Genomic DNA, 27,123 nt, shown 5'->3' with positions numbered 1-27,123 from the left:
ATTCCATTCGTACCATTAATAAGGGAAGCAGGAGGAGGTAGCTTAGTTTCTGTTCAGGGGTGAGGTGGGCGGGGCACTATGTATGTATGTATTGGTCTGTTCTTGCAGTCTTTACTGTTTACTGTGTTTTTAGAGCATTTCTACCTGGAGTCTGCGGCCAAATACACGTCATTCTGGGGGGTCCTTGACATGAAATAGTTTGAAAACCACTGATATAAATAGAAGCCACAGAGAGAAGTAAATTCCGGACTCCATACCGTGTGGTGTCTGCTGTACCACTGCTATACCTCTATACCACTCCTCCTATTTTCACTGGTAATATTTTTACAGGACAGGGAGGGGGAAAGGGGGGGTTGAAATAAGACTTGCTGCAGACTTCTCCTTTGATACGACCCCCCCCCACCACCGTCCCCGTCCCCCCGTCCCCCGTCCCCCCCCTGTCCACAAATGGAAAAGGTCATCTCCGCTGTCACCTTTGGCTGCAACGCTGCACGGGTGAATGTCACGAGCAAATTAAAATGGCCCCTATCTGTGACTCGCAGTGCTGTTGATAATGAGCAGCAGTCACCCCCTTGGAACCAAATCCGTGCTCCGCTTCACTACTTTATTGATTTGGGGCGAGACCTTTTCTGCTGGCGGCTAACGTATATACTCCAAATAAATCCAAACGAAACGTGTCCGTCTAGCGGTGTCATTTTAAACCCCCCCCCCCCCACTCTCTCTGTTCCCTCTGGAGACGCCTGTTGGCTGGTTGACCCCAGCGCCCGGCTTTAAGCCTGGAGTATGAGAGGCGAATGAGAGAGTCTATGTCTATTTACGCTTGAACTCAATTAAGTGTTACCTACGTGCGTTATGTTACGATGGGATTTTAACACTGCGCTCTGAAGGGGTACACATTGTACCATCATTTTGATTTATTTATGTGTACAAATTCTCACAGTCTCCCTGGCCAGTGAGTCAAACAAGGCAGCTCTCAGTCTTTCAGACGCAATCATATATTTTTAGTTTTTAGACCCGTGTGTGCGTGCGTGCTTAGCTTGCTTATGATCCTTGATGACTGTTTCTATGTATTTGATGTATTACCATTGTTCTTGCTTACTGTAAATCTCTCTGGATTAAGAACGTCTGCTAAATGCCTAAATTGTAAATGTGTGTGTGTGTCTCTATCTCTCTCTCCCTCCCTCTCCCCCACAGTGCGTCTCTCCCCCCGGACGGTGCGGCGCTGTGGGACCGCTGGTTCGAGCACGCCCTCGTGCTCAAGGAGCGGCGCGTCCTCACCGCCGAGCGCCTCGCACTGCTGTTCACGCCACTGCTGCTGGAGCGCCATGCCGCCTGCGGCCAGCAGGTAGCGCCGCTAACACACGCACGCACGCACGCACACTTTAACCATTTATATATGATTGTCCACACAAAGGAGATGCATGCAAGGAGACAAATAGTAAAAGTGCAGTAGAGTTATACACTTACACAATCATGGCGTGTGTTTTCATGTCACTCAGCATCTATGGTCTCCGCCATATGTGGCGGAGATGCTGCTACTAGTTTAATCCAGTATAAAATAATCACTTTTCAACAATCAATAGCCGATCTACAAGCTCTATTTGAGCTATTTCCGCCAGACACCGTTGACAACAAAGTATAACATAGGCCAGGGCATGTGCTCCACCACCACTGTAATCCACAACGTGCCGCCAGTGCCAAAGAAATCTGCGCTATATGAGCTTACAAAACGTGTCACTTAGATTTGACAGCCACCCATATTTGGAGCTAGATTCTCACTATAGGGATAATTGATGCATCGCCACGGATTGCTTTCACTTTCTTAGTGCGATCAAAGTTTAGACTTTTATGAGGGTCTGAAAGATTGGCAGTTTGTCTCATTTTGAAGAGAATAAGGACTATTAAGCGTGCGCACGGCCGCGTGCACGGCGGACCCGTGTGGAGGCTGTCTAACATGTCAGTTAAAACAAAAACAAACCAAAAAAATATAATTAATAATAATTAACGGATTAAATTAGATAAAAGAAAGACGTAATTTCACGTTCTGGCACAGGCGGGGGGGGGGGGAGGAGAAATGTATTGGGTTATAACACACCTGCTAGATATATATATATACACACACACACACACACACACACACACACACTCCTTCAAAATGGAGAGAGGAAATGATTATGTCCCACTCATTGACTTCCTAGCTGAGGAGCAGGATGGCCGATTAAAGGATTTGGTTCTGTTTATTTAAATGTTGCATTTGTGGTAGTCGTGGCGACGCAGCGACCCCGATACATGCACGAGAGAGAGAGAGAGAGAGAGAGAGAGAGGCAGAGAGAGAGAGACAGACAGGCAGAGAGAGAGAGAGACAGACAGGCAGAGAGAGAGACAGACAGGCAGAGAGAGAGACAGACAGGCAGAGGGAGAGAGAGAGACAGGCAGAGAGAAACAGTCGGAGAGATAGACCTGCACGAACTAGTGAAAATAGCCAAATTACTGCTCAGTTGTGAGCTTGTAGATCTACTATTTTCCCTCATTTTAGCCCCACACCGTTGAGCGACCTCTCTCTCTCTTACAAGGAGCTCTTACTCTCTGCACACAGCAGGCTAAGGCCTCACTCACACCAATTTATATTGAAAAATCAATGTTAATTTAACTCTGAGAGACTAAGCTAGATTAAAATCATTTCTACAAGCACACAACGTGTCGCACAGCAACGCGTTGTGTGCTTGTAGATCGGCTATTTTCCGCAAGCAACCACGGGTAAAAATCTACCATTACGACGCCATCAAGGCCCGTAAAAATGCATCTTTGTCGACAAAAACACAAAAAAAAAAAAAAAAAAAAATTCAGTCGGCTAAATTGTGTGACACTAAAACATTCCAGGTGACTAAAATATGAATAAAACTAAATGAAGTTTCATTCCAAAGACTAAAGACTAAACTAAATGTAAAATGTGCTGCCAAAAACAACACTGCTTCCTTCCACACATGGCCCGGTCGTGGTGGCCACTCTGAACACATGGAGTGTGTATGCAGCTTGCATGCAACGGCACTCAAAAGGGGCCCTTTGAATATTCAAGTGCTAACAGTTGCATTCATTCATTGATATCTAGGAAAGATGCAGCGGGGGTTCCAGCCAGCGAGAGGGTCCTCTCAGTCTCAACCGCACGGTGCATTAACCCATTTTGACGTTGACCTGACATCAGATTCTAAAAAAAAAATGTCTTCTACATCCCGACAGTTTTCTGAAACAGCCATGTTTCTGTGTCGGTCGTTCTTCAATTTTTCTAAAATAGCAGACCTACAAGCTCGTAGGTCTGCTATTTTTCAATAGCTAAAGCATAACATGATGCTAACACCAACAGGGGTTCCTGCCCGAAATGGGTTAACTCCAAAAGAAAAATAGGAGAGAAAATAAGTAAATATCAAGACCATATCGGAGACGGGAATTGAGTTTTGATTGAGCGACACGGTCACGTACCAAGTGGTCGGATCAGGAGACCTCTTCTCTGTATGTGTGTGTGTGTGTGTGTGTGTGTCTCTCTCTCTCTCTCTCTCTCCAGAAAATTAAAGCTCAATCGTCAAATCGTCCAAAGTGACCCTGCCGATAATAACTGCCCACGTACTTAAAGTCAGTCGCCGTCAAAACAGAAGAAAAAAGGGGGAAAATCCCACTGATCACTTTCATATTAGCGCTCATTAAAAGTTGCAAATAGCCATCGGAGGCTGAGAGGCTTGTGTGTGACGATGACGAGAGAGAGAGAGAGAGAGAGAGAGAGAGAGAGAGAGAGAGAGAGAGAGAGAGAGAGAGAGAGAGAGAGGGAGAGGTGGTGATGTTGGCCATGATACGGAGGAAGGGATAAGAGAGATGGAGAGAGAGAGGGGGGGGGGGGGGGGGGAGGCAATCGGCGCGTGGCATCTCCCCGCTCCTCATCTCACGGAACAGCACCTCTTAATTGTGTCTCCTCCTCGTCTCCCCGGAGATCAAATAAGAAAGCTGGAGTAGGAGAGTAGAGAGCAGTTTGTCTCGATCCTCTCAGCCAAGAGAGGAGATATCTTCTGGAACGTGTTGCACATTAACGCCAGGGTGATTGCATTCTTTAGTCGCTCCTCTAATCTCATGGATGAGAGGAGACTGAGAGACAGAGACAGAGAGAGAGAGACACACAGAGAGAGAGAGAGAGACGGGAGGGAGGGGGAACGCATGATTGAAAGAGAGTCGCAGAGCGAAAGTGTGCGAGAGAAATTATCTTTTTTTGTAGTTAGACGAGAGAGAGAGAGAGAGAGTTGCATTTGAAGTTATTTCCTACCCTCGGTGTCACCTCCAACGAGAGGAGAGCCAGGCCGCACCCACCCAACCCTGCACGAAAAATAAATGACTTCTCTAATCGGCCGGGGAGTTCAATTTGACGCTTCCTTCACAATATGGATGGCAATTAGAGTGTGGATTTTTAATTTGTGTGTGCCGCTCTTTGGCAGGCCAGAGAGCTGCTGAGGACACTCCTGTCCCGGTCCGATGAGGAGGAGGATGAGGAGGAGAGTGACTCGTCCTCTCCGTCACACCGTCTTCCCTCTCTCCACCCGGACGACAAGGAGGGAACTGCTACGTCACACCATCCATGGCCAACTGGCGGCCCGCCGCGGGCCACATGGGGCCCCCACCCTCACTCAATGCGGCCCGCAGGTTAATATCAAAATACTGATTACATTACTGACTTCAGCTGTTACAATTCCAAACACGCAAACATGACCTTAATTACATCAGTCTATATTAGTAGCTGAATGGCCAGTATTATAATTTTATTTTTTTATGTCCACTGTATTTGCATTTAAATTCAGAAAGTTACTACTAACTAATTGCATTTGAAATTAAAGGACAACTTTGTTTTAGGTTATCAGAAAGTAAAAGATGAGTGTTCATTTGCTGCTTTCTTTCGTTTTAGAGGTTTTAGCTATTTTTGAAAGGGGGGCGGGGGCATTCGAACACAGAGCTAAATATGGAAAAAATAAATCCTAATTTTTATAGCGATTTTTTTTTTTTATTATTTACTAGGTATAGTCCTACTAGACCCCAGAAAATTAATTAATTAATCAAACTGACATATTGAGCCTACAACACAGTATGGAATCCCGCTAGTATCCCCTTCACATTCAGTAGATCCTGTGATCTTTTGTGGCCAGATGTAATTGTCTGGGGTCTCGTATAGGACTACAGTGGGGTCTCGTATAGGACTACAGTGGGGTCTCGTATAGGACTACAGTGGGGTCTCGTATAGGACTACAGTAAAAAATTAAATAGAAGTCGCTATAAAATGGAGCAAAAAAAGAAATACATATTTAGTTGAGTACTTGAGTAAATGTACTTTACACCACTGCCACATTCATATCTGATCGGCTTCCTGGCTTTGGGTTTAAAGTTTAAACTAAGCCTGATTCATTCTTTAGCAGATCTACAAGCAACTATAAATCAAGCTTAACTTTGCAAGAAGCAGTGAATCAAATCAAAACAAAACAAAGTTTTGTCAATCAGCCTGTTTTGGACAAGAAGGAAGCAGCAGATATATATATTTGTTTCATTAGGCAGAAAGTCAGAGGAATAGATAAGCTACTAAAGCTACAGTCCCAGACCTATCTTATGAATAAAACGATTGAACCAATCTATCTGTATGGTCATACAGTATATAGCTACAGTGGCACTACTGGATGACAAATAAAGTTATTCCAAACATCTTTACTGTAGATTGGGCGTCGTTGCACTTCTCTCCAATCCACACGGAGAGACACAAAACGTACAGTATGGATTATAGCTTTAACCCATTCTGGGTGGGAACCCAGAATGTTATGCTTTAGCTATTTTTGAAAAATCGAAGAACGACTGACATAGAAACATAGCTTTTTCAGAAAACTGTCAGGATGTAGAAGACATTTTTACAATCTGATCTCAGGTCAGAATGCGTTCAATGCAGCACTATGTAACTTTCCCCTTCTACCCCGGATTTGAACCTGGTTTCCTTCCTGCGCAAAGCGCCGACGTTTCACCATCGAGCTAGTCTCTCGTAGCCAGACAACCATTCCACAATCTCCGAATGCTATATAGAGTCTGGAACTACACCTCCCGAAAGTAAAGAAGCTGCTATTTCCGTTCACGAAAATATATTTTAAAATATCTATATATATTTTTTATTTCCTTTTCTGCTAAGCAACAAGCTATACATATGCTTAGATGTTTTCTATTTATATTAGGGTACATTTGCGCGACGGTAAAGACGAAACAGAAGTGGGGAGGAGCCCGGAGGCTCCACTTCCGCTTTATAGTTTACTCACGATAGCTTTTCCGTTGCTCCAGACTGTATGACGGAAGCATTTGGAAATTGCGAGAGGCAAACGCGAGACTACCATCGAGCTAATAGAGCCTGCCTGCTTGCTCAGGGGATAAATTGAATCTTGACCATCAGGTCAGAGTTCGTGTCAGATCCTGTGTGTCTATAGGTGAGACATGACCTTTGACACAATCTAAATGTCTCAATAGAAGAGCAGGGAGACCAAATACAACCAATTGTATACGTTATATTGCATTACTCGTTACATAGTGAGGCTTTAAAACATTCGATAGCCTAGTTAAAAGCTACTATAGAGACAACACATTGCAATGCATTGACTCATTGTACGGTTGTGTTAGCAACACATTGTGACACTTTTAACCCATTTAGGCCTGACGTCGAAATTGTATGTCTTTTTTTCCTGAAAAACCTCATGTTTCTATATCAGTGGTTCTCAATATTTCATGTCAAGGACCCCCAAAAATATATGAAATTGGCCGCTCACCCCCATCTGAAAATGTGTTGTTTCAGGGACCACCTCCCAGAAGCAAAGATTTGAGTTTAAAACGTTCGCTCTGAAATAGTATATATTCAAAGCTTTGCACCACATGTTCATGATTTTTCAATAGCTAAATGATAACATAATGGGTTAAACACAACATCCCAACCTGTCCTGACATCACCCCAAAAGCTCTGTTCTTCTGTGTTGACGAGAGAGAGAGAGAGAGAGAGAGAGAGAGAGAGATGGAGAGAGAGAGAGAGATGGAGAGAGAGAGAGAGAGAGAGATGGAGAACAATGGGCGCTGAAATCAAGAGCCAATCGCTGCTCAAAAAAAAAACCCACAAACCCCTTTTTATGAAAGAAATAATATTCACCACAGCTCTTTTCTCATGAATCCCCCACAGCTCCCAGCGTTCACAGAGCCCCCCCACCCCACCCCCCCCCCCCCCCCCGCTCCCAGCGTTCACAGGGCCCTCTATTCAGAACCCCGCACACACACCCCCAATACCACCCCCCAGTCCCTATTTCCATCCCCAGCCTCCCTTCATCCCTTGCTCTGATTCTCACCGTGAGCTTTTCTGTTTCTTACAGAACTACAAAGTAGTGAAGAGGACAGCCGGAACCAAAGCCCTGCGGAAAGTATTCCTATTAGAGGTAAAAAAAAGCACCGGTGCCCCGGCATTCAGACCGTGTGTGTGTGTGTGTGTGTGTGTGTGTGTGTGTGTGTGTGTGTGTGTGTGTGTGCGCGCGCGCGCGCGGCCCGGTTTGTGTTTTTCTTTTCCGGCGCGGCGGTGAATAAATGGGTTCTTTTTGTTAAACGCCGACGGCTGAGGCAAGGATGATCAAGGTGAATCTAGGGTCAAAGTCCCACCTGAAGAGTTGCGCTAGTTCTCTCTAATTATCTCTCCACAAAAAAAAAAAAGAGAGAGTGAGAAGAGAGAAAGAAAGATAGAAAGCAAGAAAGAAAGAAAGAAAGAAAAGCCCACTGCCCGGTCCGAGGCGCTCCTGGCTAAACAGATAATTCACTGGGCCCGCGGGCATAATGCGGCTCCTCTAATTGTCCAGACGCCGCGGCGCAAGAGGAGCGAGATCTGTCACACGGTCCTCATTATCTATCTAAACAATGCTCTGGTTGGAGGCTGGAAACTTGAAAAAGGAGGAGATGTGAAGACACGCTGCAAAGAAAGCGTCCGTCCGTCCGTCCGTCCCTCCACCCCCCAGTCCTCTGAAATGTAAAACTAAATGCCTGTAAGGCACTTTCCCGTCAGATGTCCGTCCTACTGGGGGCTGTTTCATGCGGCGACTCGTCTTCCCCAGTCACTGTATTACTAATCAAAAGAGATGGAAACCTAGTGAATATAGCTCCACTGTGGCTGTCTCCATCCACAATAAACACACAACTAAAAAGTTCCCCCTATAGTGAGAAGATGTCCGTTTCGTCGGCGATGCACGTGGTTAGCCCTGGTGTAGGTAGACCGACCGGCGGGTTCTCAAAGTGGGGTCCGTGGACGCCTCATAGCTGGGGACGAACTCGTAAGAAATCACCAAGATTTGGCTAGTTTTTTTAATTTTAACATGGTGGTGGGTATGGATATAGGGCTTTTGAAAAGACTCAAATATTAGATACGTGTATGGTTGAAAACCAAAAAAAAAAAAAAAAGATTTTTCAACGGATTCTGTTACTATTGGGTGTGTAAATAACATACTACAAACGAACAACCAGAAAGGCATCGTTTTCAAGATGGCGTTCACGACGGCTGCCAGGAGAATATGTCCATATTTATTATGCACACCTGAGTTGCACTTCTCATATACGATACGTACTCCAGTGTGCGGCAAACCCATTAGGAGTGTTTTTAAAACGGAGAGAGCGACCGGACGCTGTCTTCCTGGAAGGCGACCGAGTTAAAGAGGGTGATTATACCGGCCTGTGGAGAGAAGAAAAAAACACGGACGCGTGTACGCTCGACTGGAACCAGTAGCTTAGCCTCGACTGGGCACATTGTCTTCACACACACACACACACACACACACACACACACACTCCTGCTCAGCCACTGAAGCGTGTTGTCTGATCAAACACAGTAACCTCCCAAAGTTGGAAACCTAGGTCTTGATCAAATATTTGACACGGACATTTGCCCCTCTCTCCCCTCTTGTGTGTTTGTGTGTGTGTGTGTGTGTGTGTGTGTCTGTGCGTGTGCGCGCGCGTGTCTTTGAACAGAGACAAAAGCGTATCAGCTGCTTAAACAGTCTGCCACGCAGGAGAGAGCGCGGAGCTCTGGGGAGCAGGAAGAGAAGAGCGCTCCGTCAGGTGAGAGAAGAAGAGAGAAAAGAGAACAGAGAAAGCGGGCCGGGGTCAGCGGAGCCCGGCCGTCGGTCAACACTGACCATATGTTGTTCTCGCCGCCGCCATAAAGATACGGCGCAAACAGCACATTTCCTCTATGTTCACACGTTATCTGAATGAGAGGCAAAGAGCACAGGCCTCTCTGCCCTGTGGCGCCCTCACAACCACCTCAGTGTCGTACTTCACTAAGTAGTACTGAGCCTGTTGGCTTAATACTTAGCGATTAGCATAGTACAACACGGCCGTACTGCTTTAAACACGAGGTCTTGTGTACTTAGTACTTAGTCGGTAATACCAAGCACTATACGCTAACAACGCTGTTGGCTTGTAGATCTGTTCATTTTGCCCCTCCCCCCCCCCCCCCCCCCGTTACGATGGAGTATACTATATGAATCTAATCTCGAGTCACACCGTATTAATATGCATCTCAGATTAGCGCCCCGATTTAGAGGCCCCCAACAAATCAAATGGTTTGATCTGTCCCCATGTTTGCTCTTTTAAAGGAATAAATGGCGGCGATGAAGAGGACCTGCACTCCTCACATCAAGACCCTCCTCAGCCGCGGTAAGAACACCGCCGTTGTTGTTGTTGTTGTTCACCCAGCCTGACAGGGGGAAACGGGCCACCACCATGCAAACACGCCAAAGTGCTTCATGGACATTTGCATGGCCGCTCTCATAATTCCACATTCATTTCCATAAGATCAAGGGCCCCCCGCCACCCATTAACTTGCCCACAAAGACAAAGGGGCCCCCAGTGCCGCCCCCCCCCGCGCATGTCTCTCACTATTTGCAGCGTTTTCCAGGATTTATATATATATATATATATATATATATATATATATAAAAATCAGGAATCGAAAGCAAAATGGTTACCAGGTAAACAAATTAGAGTTGTGTGTTCCTGAGAGCGCAAACAGATCAAGTCAAGAGCAGGATCGGAGACGACTGTTTTGGAAGAAGGACACTTCGAGTGTCGACAAGTGTACGAGTATATATACATCCTTTCTTTTCCATTTGTCTTTTCCTTGAAACCACATTTAGGCCACTCAAAATCAGAGCTCTGAGTGGGCTGGGAGGGAGGGGGGAGGGGGAGGGGGACGGGGGGGGAGACGACGACATCTTCGGATAAATATCCGCTGTATACCTAACATCGCCTCGCTGTCGCATTTGAATATCAACGCGACTTCATCAAAATGTGCAATTGCGCGGCGGGTCCTTAACCCATTGAGACCCATTGATATTCTTTCTACGAAATGTCTTCAGTCAGTGCGTGGTTCTCAAACCTTTTCATGCCAAGGACCCCCAGAATTATCTGTATTTGGGGCCGCGGACCCCATCTCAAAATATGTTGTTCCAGGGACCCCACCCACCCCCAGAAGCAGAGTTAAAAACATTTGCTCTGAAAGAATATATATTCAAAGATTTACACCCCATTTTCACGATAGTAAAAAGCCGATCATACAAGCGCTATACGAGCTTGTAGGGGGGCGACACAGAGCGCGTTCCCCCGTCCCAGACGGGTTAAAGCACCTCTTCACCAAGCCTGCCGCAGCCCCATTTGGTGCTCCTCCGGTAATGGGCCGGGTAAACGTTTATGGGGAATAATCTTCTCTGATTTCATGTGATTACCGCCGGCACCACGCTGACACTGAGGGGGGAGGGGCCTGAAGTCCATGTGCGCGTCGTCGCGTCGTCGCGTCCTCTCCCTAGGCCAGGCCGGGGGCCAGCATAGGGCTGCTGCTCCTCGCTCGCCCCTCTCTGCCTATTAGCCCCCGGGAGAAGAGAAGAGAAGAGAAAAGAGAGAGAGAGAGAGAGAGTGGGCATATAATGGGGGCCGGCGATGGCTCCATTGTGCCGCCGCTCCCCTCGCTCGTATATATCCGCCGATGTCGAGTCGTCGGGGCCACTGCCACCCCCCCCCCCCCTCTTTAATAAACATGAGCCAATTTCAGGCTCAGACCCCTCTCTCTCTCTCTCTCTCTCTCCCTCTCTCTCTCTCTCTCTCTCGGATGGCGCTCGTCTCTCCGTCATTAGAGGCGAACGGGAGGCGCGGCGGCTTTAGGTGATGAAACAAAACAAGGGAAACACACACACACACACACACACACACACAAGGCGTATAACAATTCTTTTAAATGAATAAATAAACTAGTGGAAAACGGGGACGGTATATAGCAACGCGGCGCCCGCAGCGGGACGAGCAGCTGTGTGTGTACAGTACACAGAGAAAGAGGATTGATAATGACTATATAGTTATGCATGCCTGACACTCTTGTGTCCTCCTCACTGGGGATAGTGAGGACACTGTGGGGCTCAGAGCTGGTCTGCATAAAACACTCTCCCTATATAGTCCTAATGTGACCCCACCCCTCCCTTTCTGTCTTTTCTTTTTTAAATGTATTTCTCGTCCTCCTCCCAGAGACGCGTATATACGTTTTAAGCATTCCCACTTACAGCGGTCACTTCTTCTCCATGCGCTTTATTGGTTCCACAAGTGGTCAGGAAGCTCGGCACTTATTGAGCGGAAGCCCGCTGCTGTTTGCCCCGCATACTCTCCTCTCTCCTCTCCCTGCTGTTTGCCCCGCATACTCTCCTCTCTCCTCTCCCTGCTGTTTGCCCCGCATACTCTACTCTCTCCTCTCCCTGCTGTTTGCCCCACTACTCTCCTCTCCCTGCTGTTTGCCCCTCTACTCTCCTCTCCCTTCTGTTTGCCCCTCTACTCTCCTCTCCCTTCTGTTTGCCCCTCTACTCTCCCTTCTGTTTGCCCCTCTACTCTCCTCTCCCTTCTGTTTGCCCCTCTACTCTCCTCTCCCTTCTGTTTGCCCCTCTACTCTCCTCTCTCCTCTCCCTGCTGTTTGCCCCTCTACTCTCCTCTCCCTTCTGTTTGCCCCTCTACTCTCCTCTCCCTTCTGTTTGCCCCTCTACTCTCCTCTCCCTTCTGTTTGCCCCTCTACTCTCCTCTCCCTTCTGTTTGCCCCTCTACTCTCCTCTCCCTTCTGTTTGCCCCTCTACTCTCCTCTCTCCTCTCCCTGCTGTTTGCCCCTCTACTCTCCTCTCCCTTCTGTTTGCCCCTCTCCTCTCCTCTCCCTTCTGTTTGCCCCTCTACTCTCCTCTCTCCTCTCCCTGCTGTTTGCCCCTCTACTCTCCTCTCCCTTCTGTTTGCCCCTCTACTCTCCTCTCCCTTCTGTTTGCCCCTCTACTCTCCTCTCTCCTCTCCCTGCTGTTTGCCCCTCTACTCTCCTCTCCCTGCTGTTTGCCCCTCTCCTCTCCTCTCCCTGCTGTTTGCCCCTCTACTCTCCTCTCCCTTCTGTTTGCCCCTCTACTCTCCTCTCCCTGCTGTTTGCCCCTCTACTCTCCTCTCCCTTCTGTTTGCCCCTCTACTCTCCTCTCCCTTCTGTTTGCCCCTCTACTCTCCTCTCCCTTCTGTTTGCCCCTCTACTCTCCTCTCCCTTCTGTTTGCCCCTCTACTCTCCTCTCTCCTCTCCCTGCTGTTTGCCCCTCTACTCTCCTCTCCCTGCTGTTTGCCCCTCTCCTCTCCTCTCCCTTCTGTTTGCCCCTCTACTCTCCTCTCCCTTCTGTTTGCCCCTCTCCTCTCCTCTCCCTGCTGTTTGCCCCTCTACTCTCCTCTCCCTTCTGTTTGCCCCTCTACTCTCCTCTCTCCTCTCCCTGCTGTTTGCCCCTCTACTCTCCTCTCCCTTCTGTTTGCCCCTCTACTCTCCTCTCTCCTCTCCCTTCTGTTTGCCCCACTACTCTCCTCTCCCTTCTGTTTGCCCCTCTACTCTCCTCTCCCTTCTGTTTGCCCCTCTACTCTCCTCTCTCCTCTCCCTTCTGTTTGCCCCTCTACTCTCCTCTCCCTTCTGTTTGCCCCTCTACTCTCCTCTCCCTTCTGTTTGCCCCTCTACTCTCCTCTCTCCTCTCCCTTCTGTTTGCCCCTCTACTCTCCTCTCCCTTCTGTTTGCCCCTCTACTCTCCTCTCCCTTCTGTTTGCCCCTCTACTCTCCTCTCTCCTCTCCCTGCTGTTTGCCCCTCTACTCTCCTCTCCCTTCTGTTTGCCCCTCTACTCTCCTCTCCCTTCTGTTTGCCCCACTACTCTCCTCTCTCCCCCTTCTGTTTGCCCCTCTACTCTCCTCTCCCTTCTGTTTGCCCCTCTACTCTCCTCTCCCTTCTGTTTGCCCCTCTACTCTCCTCTCTCCCCCTTCTGTTTGCCCCTCTACTCTCCTCTCCCTTCTGTTTGCCCCTCTACTCTCCTCTCCCTTCTGTTTGCCCCTCTACTCTCCTCTCCCTTCTGTTTGCCCCTCTACTCTCCTCTCCCTGCTGTTTGCCCCTCTACTCTCCTCTCCCTTCTGTTTGCCCCTCTACTCTCCTCTCCCTTCTGTTTGCCCCTCTACTCTCCTCTCTCCCCCTTCTGTTTGCCCCTCTACTCTCCTCTCCCTTCTGTTTGCCCCTCTACTCTCCTCTCCCTTCTGTTTGCCCCACTACTCTCCTCTCTCCCCCTTCTGTTTGCCCCTCTACTCTCCTCTCCCTTCTGTTTGCCCCTCTACTCTCCTCTCCCTTCTGTTTGCCCCTCTACTCTCCTCTCTCCCCCTTCTGTTTGCCCCTCTACTCTCCTCTCCCTTCTGTTTGCCCCTCTACTCTCCTCTCCCTTCTGTTTGCCCCTCTACTCTCCTCTCCCTTCTGTTTGCCCCTCTACTCTCCTCTCCCTGCTGTTTGCCCCTCTACTCTCCTCTCCCTTCTGTTTGCCCCTCTACTCTCCTCTCCCTTCTGTTTGCCCCTCTACTCTCCTCTCTCCCCCTTCTGTTTGCCCCTCTACTCTCCTCTCCCTTCTGTTTGCCCCTCTACTCTCCTCTCTCCCCCTTCTGTTTGCCCCTCTACTCTCCTCTCCCTTCTGTTTGCCCCTCTACTCTCCTCTCCCTTCTGTTTGCCCCTCTACTCTCCTCTCCCTTCTGTTTGCCCCTCTACTCTCCTCTCCCTTCTGTTTGCCCCTCTACTCTCCTCTCCCTTCTGTTTGCCCCTCTACTCTCCTCTCCCTTCTGTTTGCCCCTCTACTCTCCTCTCTCCTCTCCCTGCTGTTTGCCCCTCTACTCTCCTCTCCCTTCTGTTTGCCCCTCTACTCTCCTCTCCCTTCTGTTTGCCCCACTACTCTCCTCTCTCCCCCTTCTGTTTGCCCCTCTACTCTCCTCTCCCTTCTGTTTGCCCCTCTACTCTCCTCTCCCTTCTGTTTGCCCCTCTACTCTCCTCTCCCTTCTGTTTGCCCCACTACTCTCCTCTCTCCCCCTTCTGTTTGCCCCTCTACTCTCCTCTCCCTTCTGTTTGCCCCTCTACTCTCCTCTCCCTTCTGTTTGCCCCACTACTCTCCTCTCTCCCCCTTCTGTTTGCCCCGCTACTCTCCTCTCCCATTCCGTGTTCTTTCTCAAGCCCCAACGATTCATTACTTTGTCGCACAAAGCCGTAACAACCCGAGACCAACACTACAACACTACAGACCAACACTACAAGACACTACAAGCTCACAAAGCGATGCGACGGTCGAGTGTTTTCGGTGTGCGACATCGTCGTACGATGGAGCGTATACTGCGTTGCATTGGGCTTCACTCATTTGTGTCAGCGTTTCTCTCCCCCTCCCCACCCCCCCTGTCTCTCTCTCTCACACACACACACACACACACACACACACACACATATACACACACCATCTCTTCCCGTATTTTGCCTCCACCCCACTCCTTCTCCTATACTCGTTAATTATTTGCTTTATTTATGTCAGCGAGCTGATGGGTGACATCAAAAAAAGAGGGACGGACTAAAAAAATCCAACAAAACAAAAAAATAGCTTCGTCCTCTCTCTCTCTCTCTCTCTCTCTCTCTCTCTGTTGTCTTAGAGACAATAATTATGATGTGTCTGTTAAGCTCGCGCGCAGACTTATAGCGGAGAGGGGATTGTAGTTTAAAGCAGAGGCTTTGGTGCAAAAAAAGAAGGAAAAAAAATGCATTTATAGCCCTTTGTGTAGCTCCTCATTATGTGTGGGCCCCGATTCATTAAGTAATTGGTTTGCAGTTGTTTACATGAGTATTAAGGCCCTCTATTCAGGGGCCTTTGAGAGATACATTGTGCAAATGTAGCGCGTTATGAATGCAGAGCGAGAGGAGCGCGCGGGGGGGGGGGGGGGGGGGGGCACGGCGCCATTGGCCGCAGCGCTCTGCTCTGAAAAGCAAGAGAAAAGGCGTTGGGCGCTGCTTTGCATAGCAATGACTAGGGCCTTAATAAGCTTTACACATTAAATACATGCAGCCTTTACAACATGCAAAGAGATACTCTTAACACATTTATATGTGCTCATTTCACTATTATGGCTTTGGAGAGAATTGGGGGTTCTTTTCATATTCTCTCTCTCTCTCTCTCTCTCCCCCCTCCCCCCACATGGCGTTTTTCAGCCAGATACTTTCATATGGAACGCTGGCACGCTGTTTATTGTATTACTATGAATCGGTTTTGGCAAGAGCAGAGCCAACCTTCTTTTTTTTTTTTGGTTATTGGAGGATTTATAAATGTCTCTGCGTTCTTTGTGCCGAGCCACAGAAACATCACTTTGTGCTTGAGTGCTGATGATGAAAGGAAGGAACCACCAAGGAGTGAGTCTTCTTAATAAGCAGCTGCACTCATGGAAAGACTCTTGTTAAGACCACCCCCCTTTGTACGCACGCACGCTGCATGTCTGTCTGTCTGTCTGCATGCCAGGCTGCATGTATGTCTGTCTGCATGCCAGGCTGCATGTCTTGTCTGTCTGCATGCCAGGCTGCATGTCTTGTCTGTCTGCATGCCAGGCTGCATGTCTGTCTGTCTGCATGCCAGGCACACACACACACACACACACACACGTTTATATAAATCATATAGTACAGGAGCCTTCGTCTCACCCGGTCTTATTCCACCCAGATGTGCAGAGATGCACAGTTGCACACATGCACAGTACACGCGCGCACACGCACACACACACACACGCACACACATACACACGTCCGCTCATCATCAGTGGTGTTCTCTCACTCTCACTCTCTCTCATGTCGCCTTGACAAAAACCTTGACTCAACAATTAGCGACGCCTCGGACAATAGGATGTGCTGCTCTGGCATCCCCACTCCAAACGCTCCCCACACAAATGTGTCATAAGCAGGAGTTGGCCCTCTCTCTCTCTCTGTAGAGTAGGAGTTGGCCCTCTCTCTCTCTCTCTCTCTCTCTCTGTGGAGTAGAGGCTGGTGGAGGCGATGTGTGTGGCATCTGTGACAACTCACTGGAGGGGTGTGTGTGTGTGGGGGGGGGGTGTATGGCCAGAGAGAGAGAGAGAGGGGAGGGAGGGACACAGAGAGAGGGAGAGAGACAGAGAAAGCCACTGAGAGAGACAAAGAGAGGCTGTGAGAGAGAGAGAGAGAGAGAGAGAGAGAGAGAGAGAGACAAAGAGAGGCTGTGAGAGAGAGAGAGAGAGAGAGAGCTGAAGCTGCACTTTCCAGTCTGGACTCTGGACAGACTTATAGAGAAAAAACAAAAACCTCCTCTTTGCAGCGCTGTTTGTTTAGTCCAAAACAACTCGTGTACTGTAGAGAGGTCGGTGTTGCCATTTTGCCGGAGAAAATAAGCAAAACAGCTCTATGAAAAATAGAGCCCAAAAGAAGCGCCTAACACCCTGAGCACTTTATACACATATAATATATATACCTATATACACATCAGCTATTTGATAATAGCAGATCTACAAGCTTGCGACACGTTGTGAGCTTGTATAGATCTGCTATTTCTATTCTTAGAGGGGGAATCTTTTTTTATTTTTTTGAAAAACATTTTAACACAAATCTGGCCGAGGGTCCCTGACATAAAATGTTTTCAGATGTTGATACGCGGACAATTGCATATTAATCTGGGGGTCCTTGCATTGAATTTATATTTACAAACTACTATTTTCAATAATAATTGAAAGATCTGGAAGCCAGGCCCCAAACAGAAAAAAAAAACAAGCCCAAAGTCGCTTACAATAAGCAGACGAGGCAACACAAGGGGGGGGGTGGGGGGGGGGGGGGGGGGCTCACGTCCATGTGGCTCCTTTCTCCTCTGGCTGGACAGTGATTGGCTGAGCACCTGTGTGTGTGTGCGTGCGTGCATATGTGTGTGCGTGCGTGTGGGAGGGGTGAGGGTTCAGACATGAAGGCAGCATGTTGAGGCTCTGGCCAGAAGAGGTCACTGTCGTGCACAACAAGCCCCAGACAGCATATCTTCCAATATGCGTCTCCTATAGTGTGAACATACCTTAATGTTTATTAATGGTATCTTATTACATTTATTCATGTCTTTAAATGTATATGAATGTTGTGTATTCAACATTGTATTATTACAAGTATTTTACATGTATTGTTTATAGTTCCGTTAGGTATATTCCCAGCAGATAACAGTGTAATTGCAACTGTATACTTACTGTACTGTGCAAATATTGATACAAAACACAACTTTACATAAAGCTCAAAATGCTTTGCGTCGCGATACATTGTGAGCTATTTTCATTATGAATTTAAATAAATAAATGGTATATCTCAGGCTGTCATGATGTCATCATGGCAATAAGAGGAAGCTTCTCCCCTGCATGCCTATTATTATAATGCCTTGAGCTGCAGTACCACATCATGGCCAGCAGAGAGCACTCACATGTTGGTGAGGCGCTTCTCGCCTGTGCTCACAGACACACACACCATGGCCTCCCACTCTCTCTCACTCTCTCTCTCTCCTTTATCTCCTTCCTCCTCTCTCTCTCTCTTCCCCCTCTCTCTCTCTCTTAGTCTATTCTCCCTCTCCCCCCTCCCTCCCTTCTCTCCTCCCTGTCTCGCGCTCTCTCTCTCTCTCGCGCTCTCTCCCTCTCCTCTCTCTCTCGCCTCCCCCCCCCCTCTCTCTCTCTCTCTCATTCTCCCCCTCTCCTCCCTCTCTCTCTCTCCTCCCCCCCTCTCTCTCTCTCTCCCCCTCTCTCCTCCCCCTCTCTCTCTCCCCCTCTCTCTCTCTCATTTATCTCCCCCCCTCTCTCTCCCCCTCTCTCTCTCTCCCCCCTCTCTCTCTCTCTCCTCCCCCCCTCTCTCTCCTCCCCCCTCTCCATCCTATAGTCCGGGGCCTATACTATACTGTAGTGTTGAGAGAGCAGAGCTGCTGCTGCTGCTCACCTAAAGTACTGCAGTGTGTGTGTGTGTGTGTGTGTGTGTGCGCGCGTGTGGAGGTCAGAGGTCAGAGCGGGATGGGAGTAGGAGTTTGATGGGAACGATGAGGTGACGGGGTCTCCCTTTGCCTTTAGACAAACGCCGCAGCGCTAGAGTGCTATTGTGCTATTAGCATTTGTGTGTGGGTGGCTGGAGCTTAAAAAAGACATGGTAAATAAAAGCAGTGTCCCTCTCACTATGTATCTCTCTCTGTCTGGAATGCAGGGTATGAGCATTATTTCACCGGAGAGAATAATAATAATAATAATTGCTCTTGATAAAGCCACTACTAGTATACTGTAAAATGATAAGTAAAAAAGCACCAAGTTCGAGAGAAGGTACGGTCGCACGCGGCCATCTGAAGAGGATTTACACGGCCAAATCTCAGTGTTCATCGTTTGACTTTAAAAGGGATATTTCACTTAAAAAAAAAACTATTGGTCATTTAATCGTCTACTCAGGGTTATGTGAACAACCCAGACGGTTTTTTTTATAAGTTGCTCGATTCAAAAGAAAATCTAAAAGAATTACAAAAGATAAATGAAAACGGTGAATAAATAAATAAAAACACGGCCCCCTCACGTATTAGAAAGAAGGACAGGTATTGCCGATCCATGGTTAAAATGGAGTTTGAAGTTACAATGGGTTTGTAGGCTATAGTAAGGGGGGTGGGGCAGCTAAAATGAATATCAAATATCAAAAAAAATTAATCGAGTAACTTAAAAATGGTCCGGGGTGTTCACATAAGCCGACCCCTTTAAAAATGGTATCAAACATATAAATATCAAACATATCAAGAGAGTCTACATTTCCCAAAATGAAATGCATGTACATTAAAAGGTCTATTCATATTCATAGTTTTAGGTGATAAGGTGACCACTGAAAACGACAACATGACGTCACTGAGTGGTGGTAAGAGACTCACCGCTCACCCAAACACATCTCTCTTGTTTTTACTAACCCGTAAAACTGAAGTATGAATAGACCTTATAGCAGTCTGACCAGAAGCAGGCATAAAACATCCACCACGACAACGAGAAAAAAAGGAAAAAGAATGACCAGTGCAGAGATTAATTCAAATTCAAAAGTAGCAAAATATCTACAATCTCAAAACGCGTCATTTCGCGCCGCACTTCGTAAGCTCGTGGATCTGCTACTGTTGTGTGACACTGTAGTGTGATCATGTGGGACGTTCATTTATGAAAAAAGTAACTCAAAAAGTTCCGAAGTAGCAGAAGTACCTTCACTAAAAAAAGCTGGGACAGCGCTCCACACGTCCCAAACTCTTCTCCCTTCTGGCTCCAAAACTATGGAATAGTAGGCACTTCCCATTGCAATCAAAACTGCACAGACTCACTCCCAATCCTAGTCTAAAAACCCACCTCTTCAGACAATTTTTTTTGCCCGTAGCACTCTCGACGACCTTACGGGCATATACAAAGGCTCAACTTAAGTAACTTAGATAGCATTTTATGTAGACATCAACACACGCTCCATATATGGCCAGACCTCATCAAACCCTGTACACTACAGAATTCATTCCATATGTTGATCTGACCCCCCCCCATGCACTCTATAGTGTATACGCATAGTTTCATTATATAGATATATTCCACTGTTAGGATCTTAGCTTACGTATGATTCATATATATGACTAGTTTTTTATGTATTTAATGTATTTAATGCTAAATGACTAATTGTAAATTGTTAGAATATGGAGAGAAGAGGTTTCTGCCTGACGGCAACAACTTGTAGTTGTAGTAACGGTATAGTGGGGGGGGGGTTGCTCTCTCTCGCCGAAACACCACAGGTGGTCCATCAGACACACACACACGCGCGCGGTCGCGCACATAGAACGTCGTATACGCGTCAAATCAAACAGCCGTGACACGTGTCAATCACGGTCGCTCGGATGGATGTCAGCCACCTGGTCTGTTGACGGCTCAGCGCATCACGTCACAGTGCAGTGTGGCTGACAGTATGCGATTCAGTGATGGAGCTGTCACTGCCGTCAGGCGCTCCCTTTCAGCTGCTCGTCACACGAAACCGCACCGCCCGATGCCCTGTTCTGAAGACATGTGTGTGTGTGTGTGCGTGTGTGTGTGCGTGCGTGTGCGCGCGCGTTACACACGCTAAGCTACTCTTGTCATGTAGTCTGCTGTCAGGCAGAAACATTATCTTCATTCTCCATATTCTAACCTTTTGTGTTCTTTCGTAAATAACAACGCCCTTTACTACACACTAACATAGGCACGCAAAAGTAACAAACGTAGTAGTAGTATTTTGCGCACGCTCACTGAGCATCACCCAAGCTCATGCTACAGTGGCTAGAATTTCTAGGAATTTCACAGCCCTTATTTGATGCAAGCGTCGCATGGACTTTAAATCATATAGTATAGATCTCAACAAGCCCACACGATGGATACTAGCGGTTGAAATGATATGCCCGGCAACAGGTTACTCTGTGCGACAATGTTTAAACCTCGGCGCCTAATGCTACCGCGCGCACACAGGTATGTGCAGCACTCACACAACAAGCTGTTAATACATAAGATAAACAACAATATGCAACAATAGCAAAAGCCAGAGAGAGAGAGAGAGAGAGAGGGAATGAGATATAGACACTCTAAAAGGGGGCATTACAATAGCAGCAATTTGCATCATTTTATCACATTATATTCACCTCTGTCTACCGGAGCTGCAAAACACTGTTCCGGTCTGCAGTCTTACATATTCAGATTCAGATCATTGCCTCAATTAAGGCGAACTCAGCAGAAGCCGAACCGGCATAAATGTTTATGGAAACGGTATATTAGATTGGAGGGGTCAGAACCACAGCGGGCCCTCTATGGTAATACCACTGTCTTGAAATCAGCTCCGGCCCCGGCTGAAGTGGCACAGCTGATGGGGAACATTCTCACCGTCGGGGGAGGGGAAGTTGGAGAAAAGAAAAAGCCCAATTTACCCCCCCTCCCCCACCGCAACGGCCATTACTGTGCTGTGTATACTACTGTACTATGGTATTGTATTTGTCGCCGTGTTATTTTCTGTGATGAAAATCACTGCATGGCACGCAACAACAACTTTTATTTTTTTACATGTTGATCTCTTTCTCGTTTCTAAAAGGGCCGACCTGTGGTTAGAAGGTGATTTTAACCGCCCCTATTCTTGGTAGAGCAGGTTTGGTGTAGAGGGAGAAAAGGTGCAAACCAAGTATAGACCCCTGGGTCAAGGAAAGTAAACGGGGTTTAAGATGTTTAAGATGTTTAACACTAGAAGGTCTAAGAGGTCATTTTGACCGTTTTTTAAATTATTTTTAAGTTGATTATCTTTGCCCATGAAGCTTTCAGAAGGTTCCCCTTCCATGAGCATCATCATCCATCACCATTCTATCATCTCAGAAAATCTTGACATCTGAAAAAAATTCTAAATGTGAATTTAAGCACATGCCAATTTAGCTGATTTTATTTCAGACCTTCTAAGCATTGCATATATTAGATTCCCCCCCTCTTTCCTGCCTCCAGATTTCATGTAACAGCAGGCGTCATTCCATTGTAAGCAGAAAAAGGAGTTCATTTAAAAAAAAATATATATATATATATATATTCGTCAACATATTGCTTATGTTGAACTAACCTAAACTAAAACTAATAACTGATGTTCCTAAACATGGCAGTCTCCAAGGAAATACGAGTCCAAACCCCCCCATGAACGGACATGAATGTAGCTGGTATACTATTCAGACTTCTGATGTCAGAGTCATCTGGAATGTGACGTTTTCATTGACGGCTCTTAGCGAGCAGATTAGCGCTCACAAACTAATAGAAAAGGGCATAATGATCTCCAAACTACTTACAATTAATCTAATAATAAAATCTGCCACTGCTTCTTTGTTCTGTCATTTCCTGCCGTCGAGTGCATTCTCGTCCGCACAATGGAAGCTATGCTCATCCCCCCCCCCAGAGGTACTCTACTAGGATAGCAATTTCATAATCCTTTCATTTAGACAAAAACGGAAAAATGTTATCCCCGCATTTTGTATTGGCCCTTTTGGTATTAATTGTAGCCAGAAGCAGTAATGGGAGTATCACGCTATAGTTTGATCCTGTGTAGCAGTTAGATTTGTACTTTATCATCATTGGCGGGGTAACTATAGTGTCAGGAACTTATCAACCCATAATTCATTTTTTTTTTTAATGTTCATAAAACAATGCATGGTGTCATCTCACGGGGCAATGTCTCTTTGTGGCATGACAGATTTACCAAAAAGTCATTATCGTTATTATCGAAACATTCACTAAAGGATTGCCCTGCATGTCATATTATTGAATTTAAACACTTGAACACCAGCATCTGAATTGTGGGGAAAACTCTCGCAGAAAATAGTTTATTGACACCACGTTGTGAGCATGGTCAATCTGCCATTTTTTACATTTTAATCCCACAATTTTGCAACCCATTTGTTTTTTCACCCAGTGTCAATTATCTAATGTGATCCTGGGCGCTACACTTCCTCTGCCAACCTGGGGGGGGCAGCGGACTGACCTCATGCTTACTTCTATGCATGAGGAGTTCAAGCTGCTTCTTTTCACCTGACTGGGGAATTTCCCCGGCCGGACGTAGCGCGTGGGAGGAACACGTAATTCCGACCAGTTCCTTTCCCCTCCATCAGGCGCCCCGGCTGGCCAGGGGGAGGCAGTTTAGAGACCAGGATTACTGCATGTTTTTTGTGAGGGTACCTACCCTAGGGGACACGGGGAGAACATGCAAACTCCACACAGAAAGGCCCTTTTGACAACCCCGCCTTCGGGTATGGGCACTGATGACGGCCCCCAGTGCCCACAGCGTCCCCAGCGGGAATCGAACCCAGGACCTTATAGCTAATCTGCCATTTTCAGAGTCGATTTTTAAAGACTTTTTGACTTAAAGCTGTAGGAAATACTTGCCGTCGTCCTGTGGTGACGGTTCTGGTCTGGTTTTGGTGAATATTAAAACTCTTAAATTAAAAAAAAACATTTGAGACGTTTGTCTCAAAGAATATGATTATTGGCAGAATCGCCAATACAACAATACAACAGTATTGGCACTACAATACTGTTGCACAATGACGGAAAAAAAACCAAACGTAACCATGTCATGTGTACGTACTACGTACCCTAATCGCGACCGAAGGTCACAGTTAAGCACATATAAGGGAATGTCGGTCACACGCATTGTGATATCACGTCTAGTAACGTCCCCAAGACACGCTATATATGGCCATGAACCCTTTGTCCATACCCGTTTTTCATTGTGCATTTCTTGGCCAAAGTTCACCCTGTACACTCAAGACACTGCCCCCGCTGCCACCCGTAGATCTCCATATATGGAGCCGACCCGTTCTGACATTCCATGTGTTGATCTGACCTCATCACACCCTGTACACTCAAGACACGCTCCTCCCTCGCCCCTTTAGGGCGAGGTCGCTCCTCGCCCCTCAGGCGTCTTACTGGTGTAATTCCAATGGTAAGCCGTGTTGTTTTCACACCATGTGGCAATGGCGGATTCGGACACGCCCCGAAACACCCGCGTGTGTGTGTGTGTGTCACTCTCAAAGAATAATGTTGCTAATCACATTCAGTAGTATATCAGTAGTAATTATATGGGCATGTTATACGTCTCGTTATGTCCCGCCATTCAGTGCACGCCAACATATTATCGTCTCTGTCCGGTGGAAACCTCATATGTCCAGAACGGTTACTTCTCAGGATTTCAAATTCAAAAGCGTCAAAAGAGGCAGATCCACAAGAATGTCTTGAGCCTGTGGATCTGCTACTTTACGAAATGACAAAAGTAAAATGTGGAGATAAGAGGTTTCTTCCCGACACAGCAACGATACACGGCGTCCTTAACTGACTGAAGCAGTCAATTGAGTGCTTAGTATCTTTGTCCTCGCATTCTTACTTTCCTGACCTCGTTTTCCAGAGAATGTTCTCCGTTTACAATTCGCCCCCGGTTGTTTTAAGTAACTTAACGTTCGCTGTGAGTTCGTTACGTGCAGGTCGGATCCCGTGGGAATAGGAACCGCGTACACCTCCCTGACGCTGCCTTCCCATAGTGAATATTAAAGGTTATGTTGTAATGATGATGATGTCCCTCTGTGGTTTAATAATGCAACCGGTATCTATCACGAGGCAATCTGCTCACAGCTTGCAGAACGAGTGCAGCATGATTCTCATCCCGTCTTGAGTGGCCGTTGCAAAAGCAGAAACGTATGGTTTGTAAGATGGGGGGGGAAATAGGAACAGCCGGTGTAATTTGGTCCATATATAGGCCATCATTGTATATAGCTACAGCGGCAGGGCCGGGTGGGGGGGCAGGCAGAGACAAAGAGAAAACACGCGAGATGGATTGATGGGGTGACAATGGGAGAGGTTATGGGTTCCGATTGATGTAGATGGAACAATACCGACGTGTGATTGTGCTTTTAAAAAAAATGCATCTTTTTTTTTTAATTTATTTCTTTATTTTCTCCTCCCTCTCTCCAATTTTCTCTACGCTGCGGCTTAGCTCGATATAGACCGTCCAGACAAATGAGGCGTATATGTATGGATGTGTATGCTAACCTGGGAGATGATGAGGCTATATTGTTGGGCCTTTGATGATGTAAATGAAAGAGGATCCCTTTTTAAAACGTGGAATGAAGGGTGTGTGTGTGTGTGTGTGTGTGGGTTGGGGGGGGGGGGGGCTTATTGCATATGCATTGAGGCAGATCAAAGTCTTTTCAGAGGTCACACATTTGCATAGCGATATCGCCGATGCTATGGGAACCCGGCGACCTCGTCTCTGGCCCACTTGTGAATAAAGAGGGCCTCGTGGAAGTCCTTCAGCGCCATTAGAACCAGGAGTCAAGGAAGTTCTGTCAGCAAAACCTCCTCCACGGCTGGGGCCAAACAAGTGTCCTCACAGCGTGTTTGTCACAAATGCATTCTGGTTCAAATATGTATTTGGGGGTTATACTGTACTGTTTGTGCATGATGCGACAACGTCGCATTGTTGTCCTTATAGGCGACGTTTCATTTCACAACACGCATTAGTGCCCTCGTGAATGTGTTAACATCCAGTGCGTGTCACGTGATATCCGAATTGCTGCTCATCTTGAAAATGATTATTATTATTACTTTTAATCCAAAATATTTTGCGGTTGGACATAATTATGTTAACTCTTAACTTGTTGTTGTTTCCTTTGCATTTGATTTGACCTGCCATTTCAAATACATTTTAAGTGTGATCTTTATATTTGTATTTTTTTTTTTTTTTGTATAGGGAGGAGACGACAAACTCAAAGCGATTCTCAGCCATCCAGTCAAAAGGTGAGTCCGTATAGACGCGGAGAACTGCTTGCGAAGAGACAAAAGTATGCATGGCTTGACGCTTGATCTGTTGTTGTATAGTTCTATTGCTGCCATATGCACAAAGGGAATCATGACACTATAGTATATTCATAATTGCTGTAAACTCTTTTTCATCGTCCAATGATAATGGTCTGAGAGCAGCCGGACATCTATACTACTTGACACACATTATAATATGAAACAAATACTGTACACAGCGTACAAGCAAGGCAGAAGTATAGCTTTCGTTTTGCCACAGGTTAAAGGACAACTTCCGGGTTTTTTTCAACCAAGGTTCATGTTTTAGGTTGTTATTAGAGAAACTAAAAGGTGAGTGTTCATTTTTTGCTACTTTCTTTCGTTTTAGGGATTTTAGCTCTTTTTGACAGGGGGGGGGGGGCATTCGAGCATGCATGGGGCTAAATATGTATTTCTTTTTTACAAAATTGTATGGCGATTTATTTTTATTACCGGTATTTACTATAGTCCTACTAGACCCCAAGAAATTACATCTGGTCACAAAAAGCAAAAAATCCCTAAAATGAAGAAAGCAGCAAATGAAAAAAAAAAAAAAAAAAGTACACTATATCTTTTACGTCTACTCTAATAACAACCTAAAACATTAACCTTATTGGTTGAAAAAGAACGAAAGTTGTCCTTTTAACCCTTTGTGTTTTCTCCCTGTATATCTTGTGTTCCTACGGCAGCTTTCTGGGGAGAATCCGACGACAGCGACTCAGAGATCGAAGCGGCATTGCGTCCGCAGACCTTCAACACAAACGACGTCGACGACTTTGATGACTTCTATGACTGATCGCAGAGCTTTTAATGCGGTGCATTGTTTTCATTTTATTCCCAGGAATACACTGTGTGCGCCTTCAACCTGTTATTTTTAATAAGCGCTGCGTTTTCACACATTGCAAATCTCATGCACGCCGTATAGTAAAAAAACTAATAATAATAAAGTCGATAGCTCTCACTGTGGGGTAAAGTATAGTGAAGAGAGTTGTCCAAACGCTCCAATGTTAACCCTGCTTCAATCTCTTTATCTGAACAACTCTTCCAGCCCATAATAACAGCTTGAAATAGATTAAACAGATCTTTTAACTCATTTAGGACTCAGACCAGATTCTACAAAATGTCTTCTATACAAGTCATGACAGTTTTCTGAAAAACAGTGGTTCTCAAACTGCTTCATGTCAAGGACCCCCAGAATGATATGTAATTGGTCGCCGACCCCCATCTGAAAATATGTTGTTCCAGGCAGGCACCACCCCCAGAAGCAAAGATTTGAGTTGAAAACGTTCGCTATGTGAGAGAATATATATTCAAAGATGTGCGCCACATTTTCACGG

General features: G+C 46.6%; 1 protein-coding gene across 1 annotated transcript in view; it reads left to right on the top strand.

Annotated features, from left to right (window-relative positions):
- kiz (kizuna centrosomal protein) overlaps positions 1 to 26,776 on the top strand; it is a 42,560-nt gene extending 15,784 nt beyond the window's left edge. Inside the window, exons 9-15 of the mRNA XM_080783287.1 lie at positions 1,195 to 1,345; positions 4,476 to 4,680; positions 7,410 to 7,472; positions 9,043 to 9,132; positions 9,672 to 9,732; positions 25,701 to 25,747; positions 26,476 to 26,776. Coding sequence (XP_080639413.1) covers positions 1,195 to 1,345; positions 4,476 to 4,680; positions 7,410 to 7,472; positions 9,043 to 9,132; positions 9,672 to 9,732; positions 25,701 to 25,747; positions 26,476 to 26,582 — 724 coding nt within the window. The 3' untranslated portion in view covers positions 26,583 to 26,776. The remainder of the gene's footprint in view (positions 1 to 1,194; positions 1,346 to 4,475; positions 4,681 to 7,409; positions 7,473 to 9,042; positions 9,133 to 9,671; positions 9,733 to 25,700; positions 25,748 to 26,475) is intronic.
- The last annotated feature ends 347 nt before the right edge of the window (positions 26,777 to 27,123 follow it).

The sequence above is a fragment of the Protomyctophum bolini genome (genome assembly GCF_963924005.1).
Source record: "Protomyctophum bolini genome assembly, chromosome: 15".
Classification (NCBI taxonomy): Eukaryota; Metazoa; Chordata; class Actinopteri; order Myctophiformes; family Myctophidae; genus Protomyctophum; species Protomyctophum bolini.
Note: the sequence above shows the minus strand (reverse complement) of the source record. Positions and strands in the feature narration are given on the sequence as shown.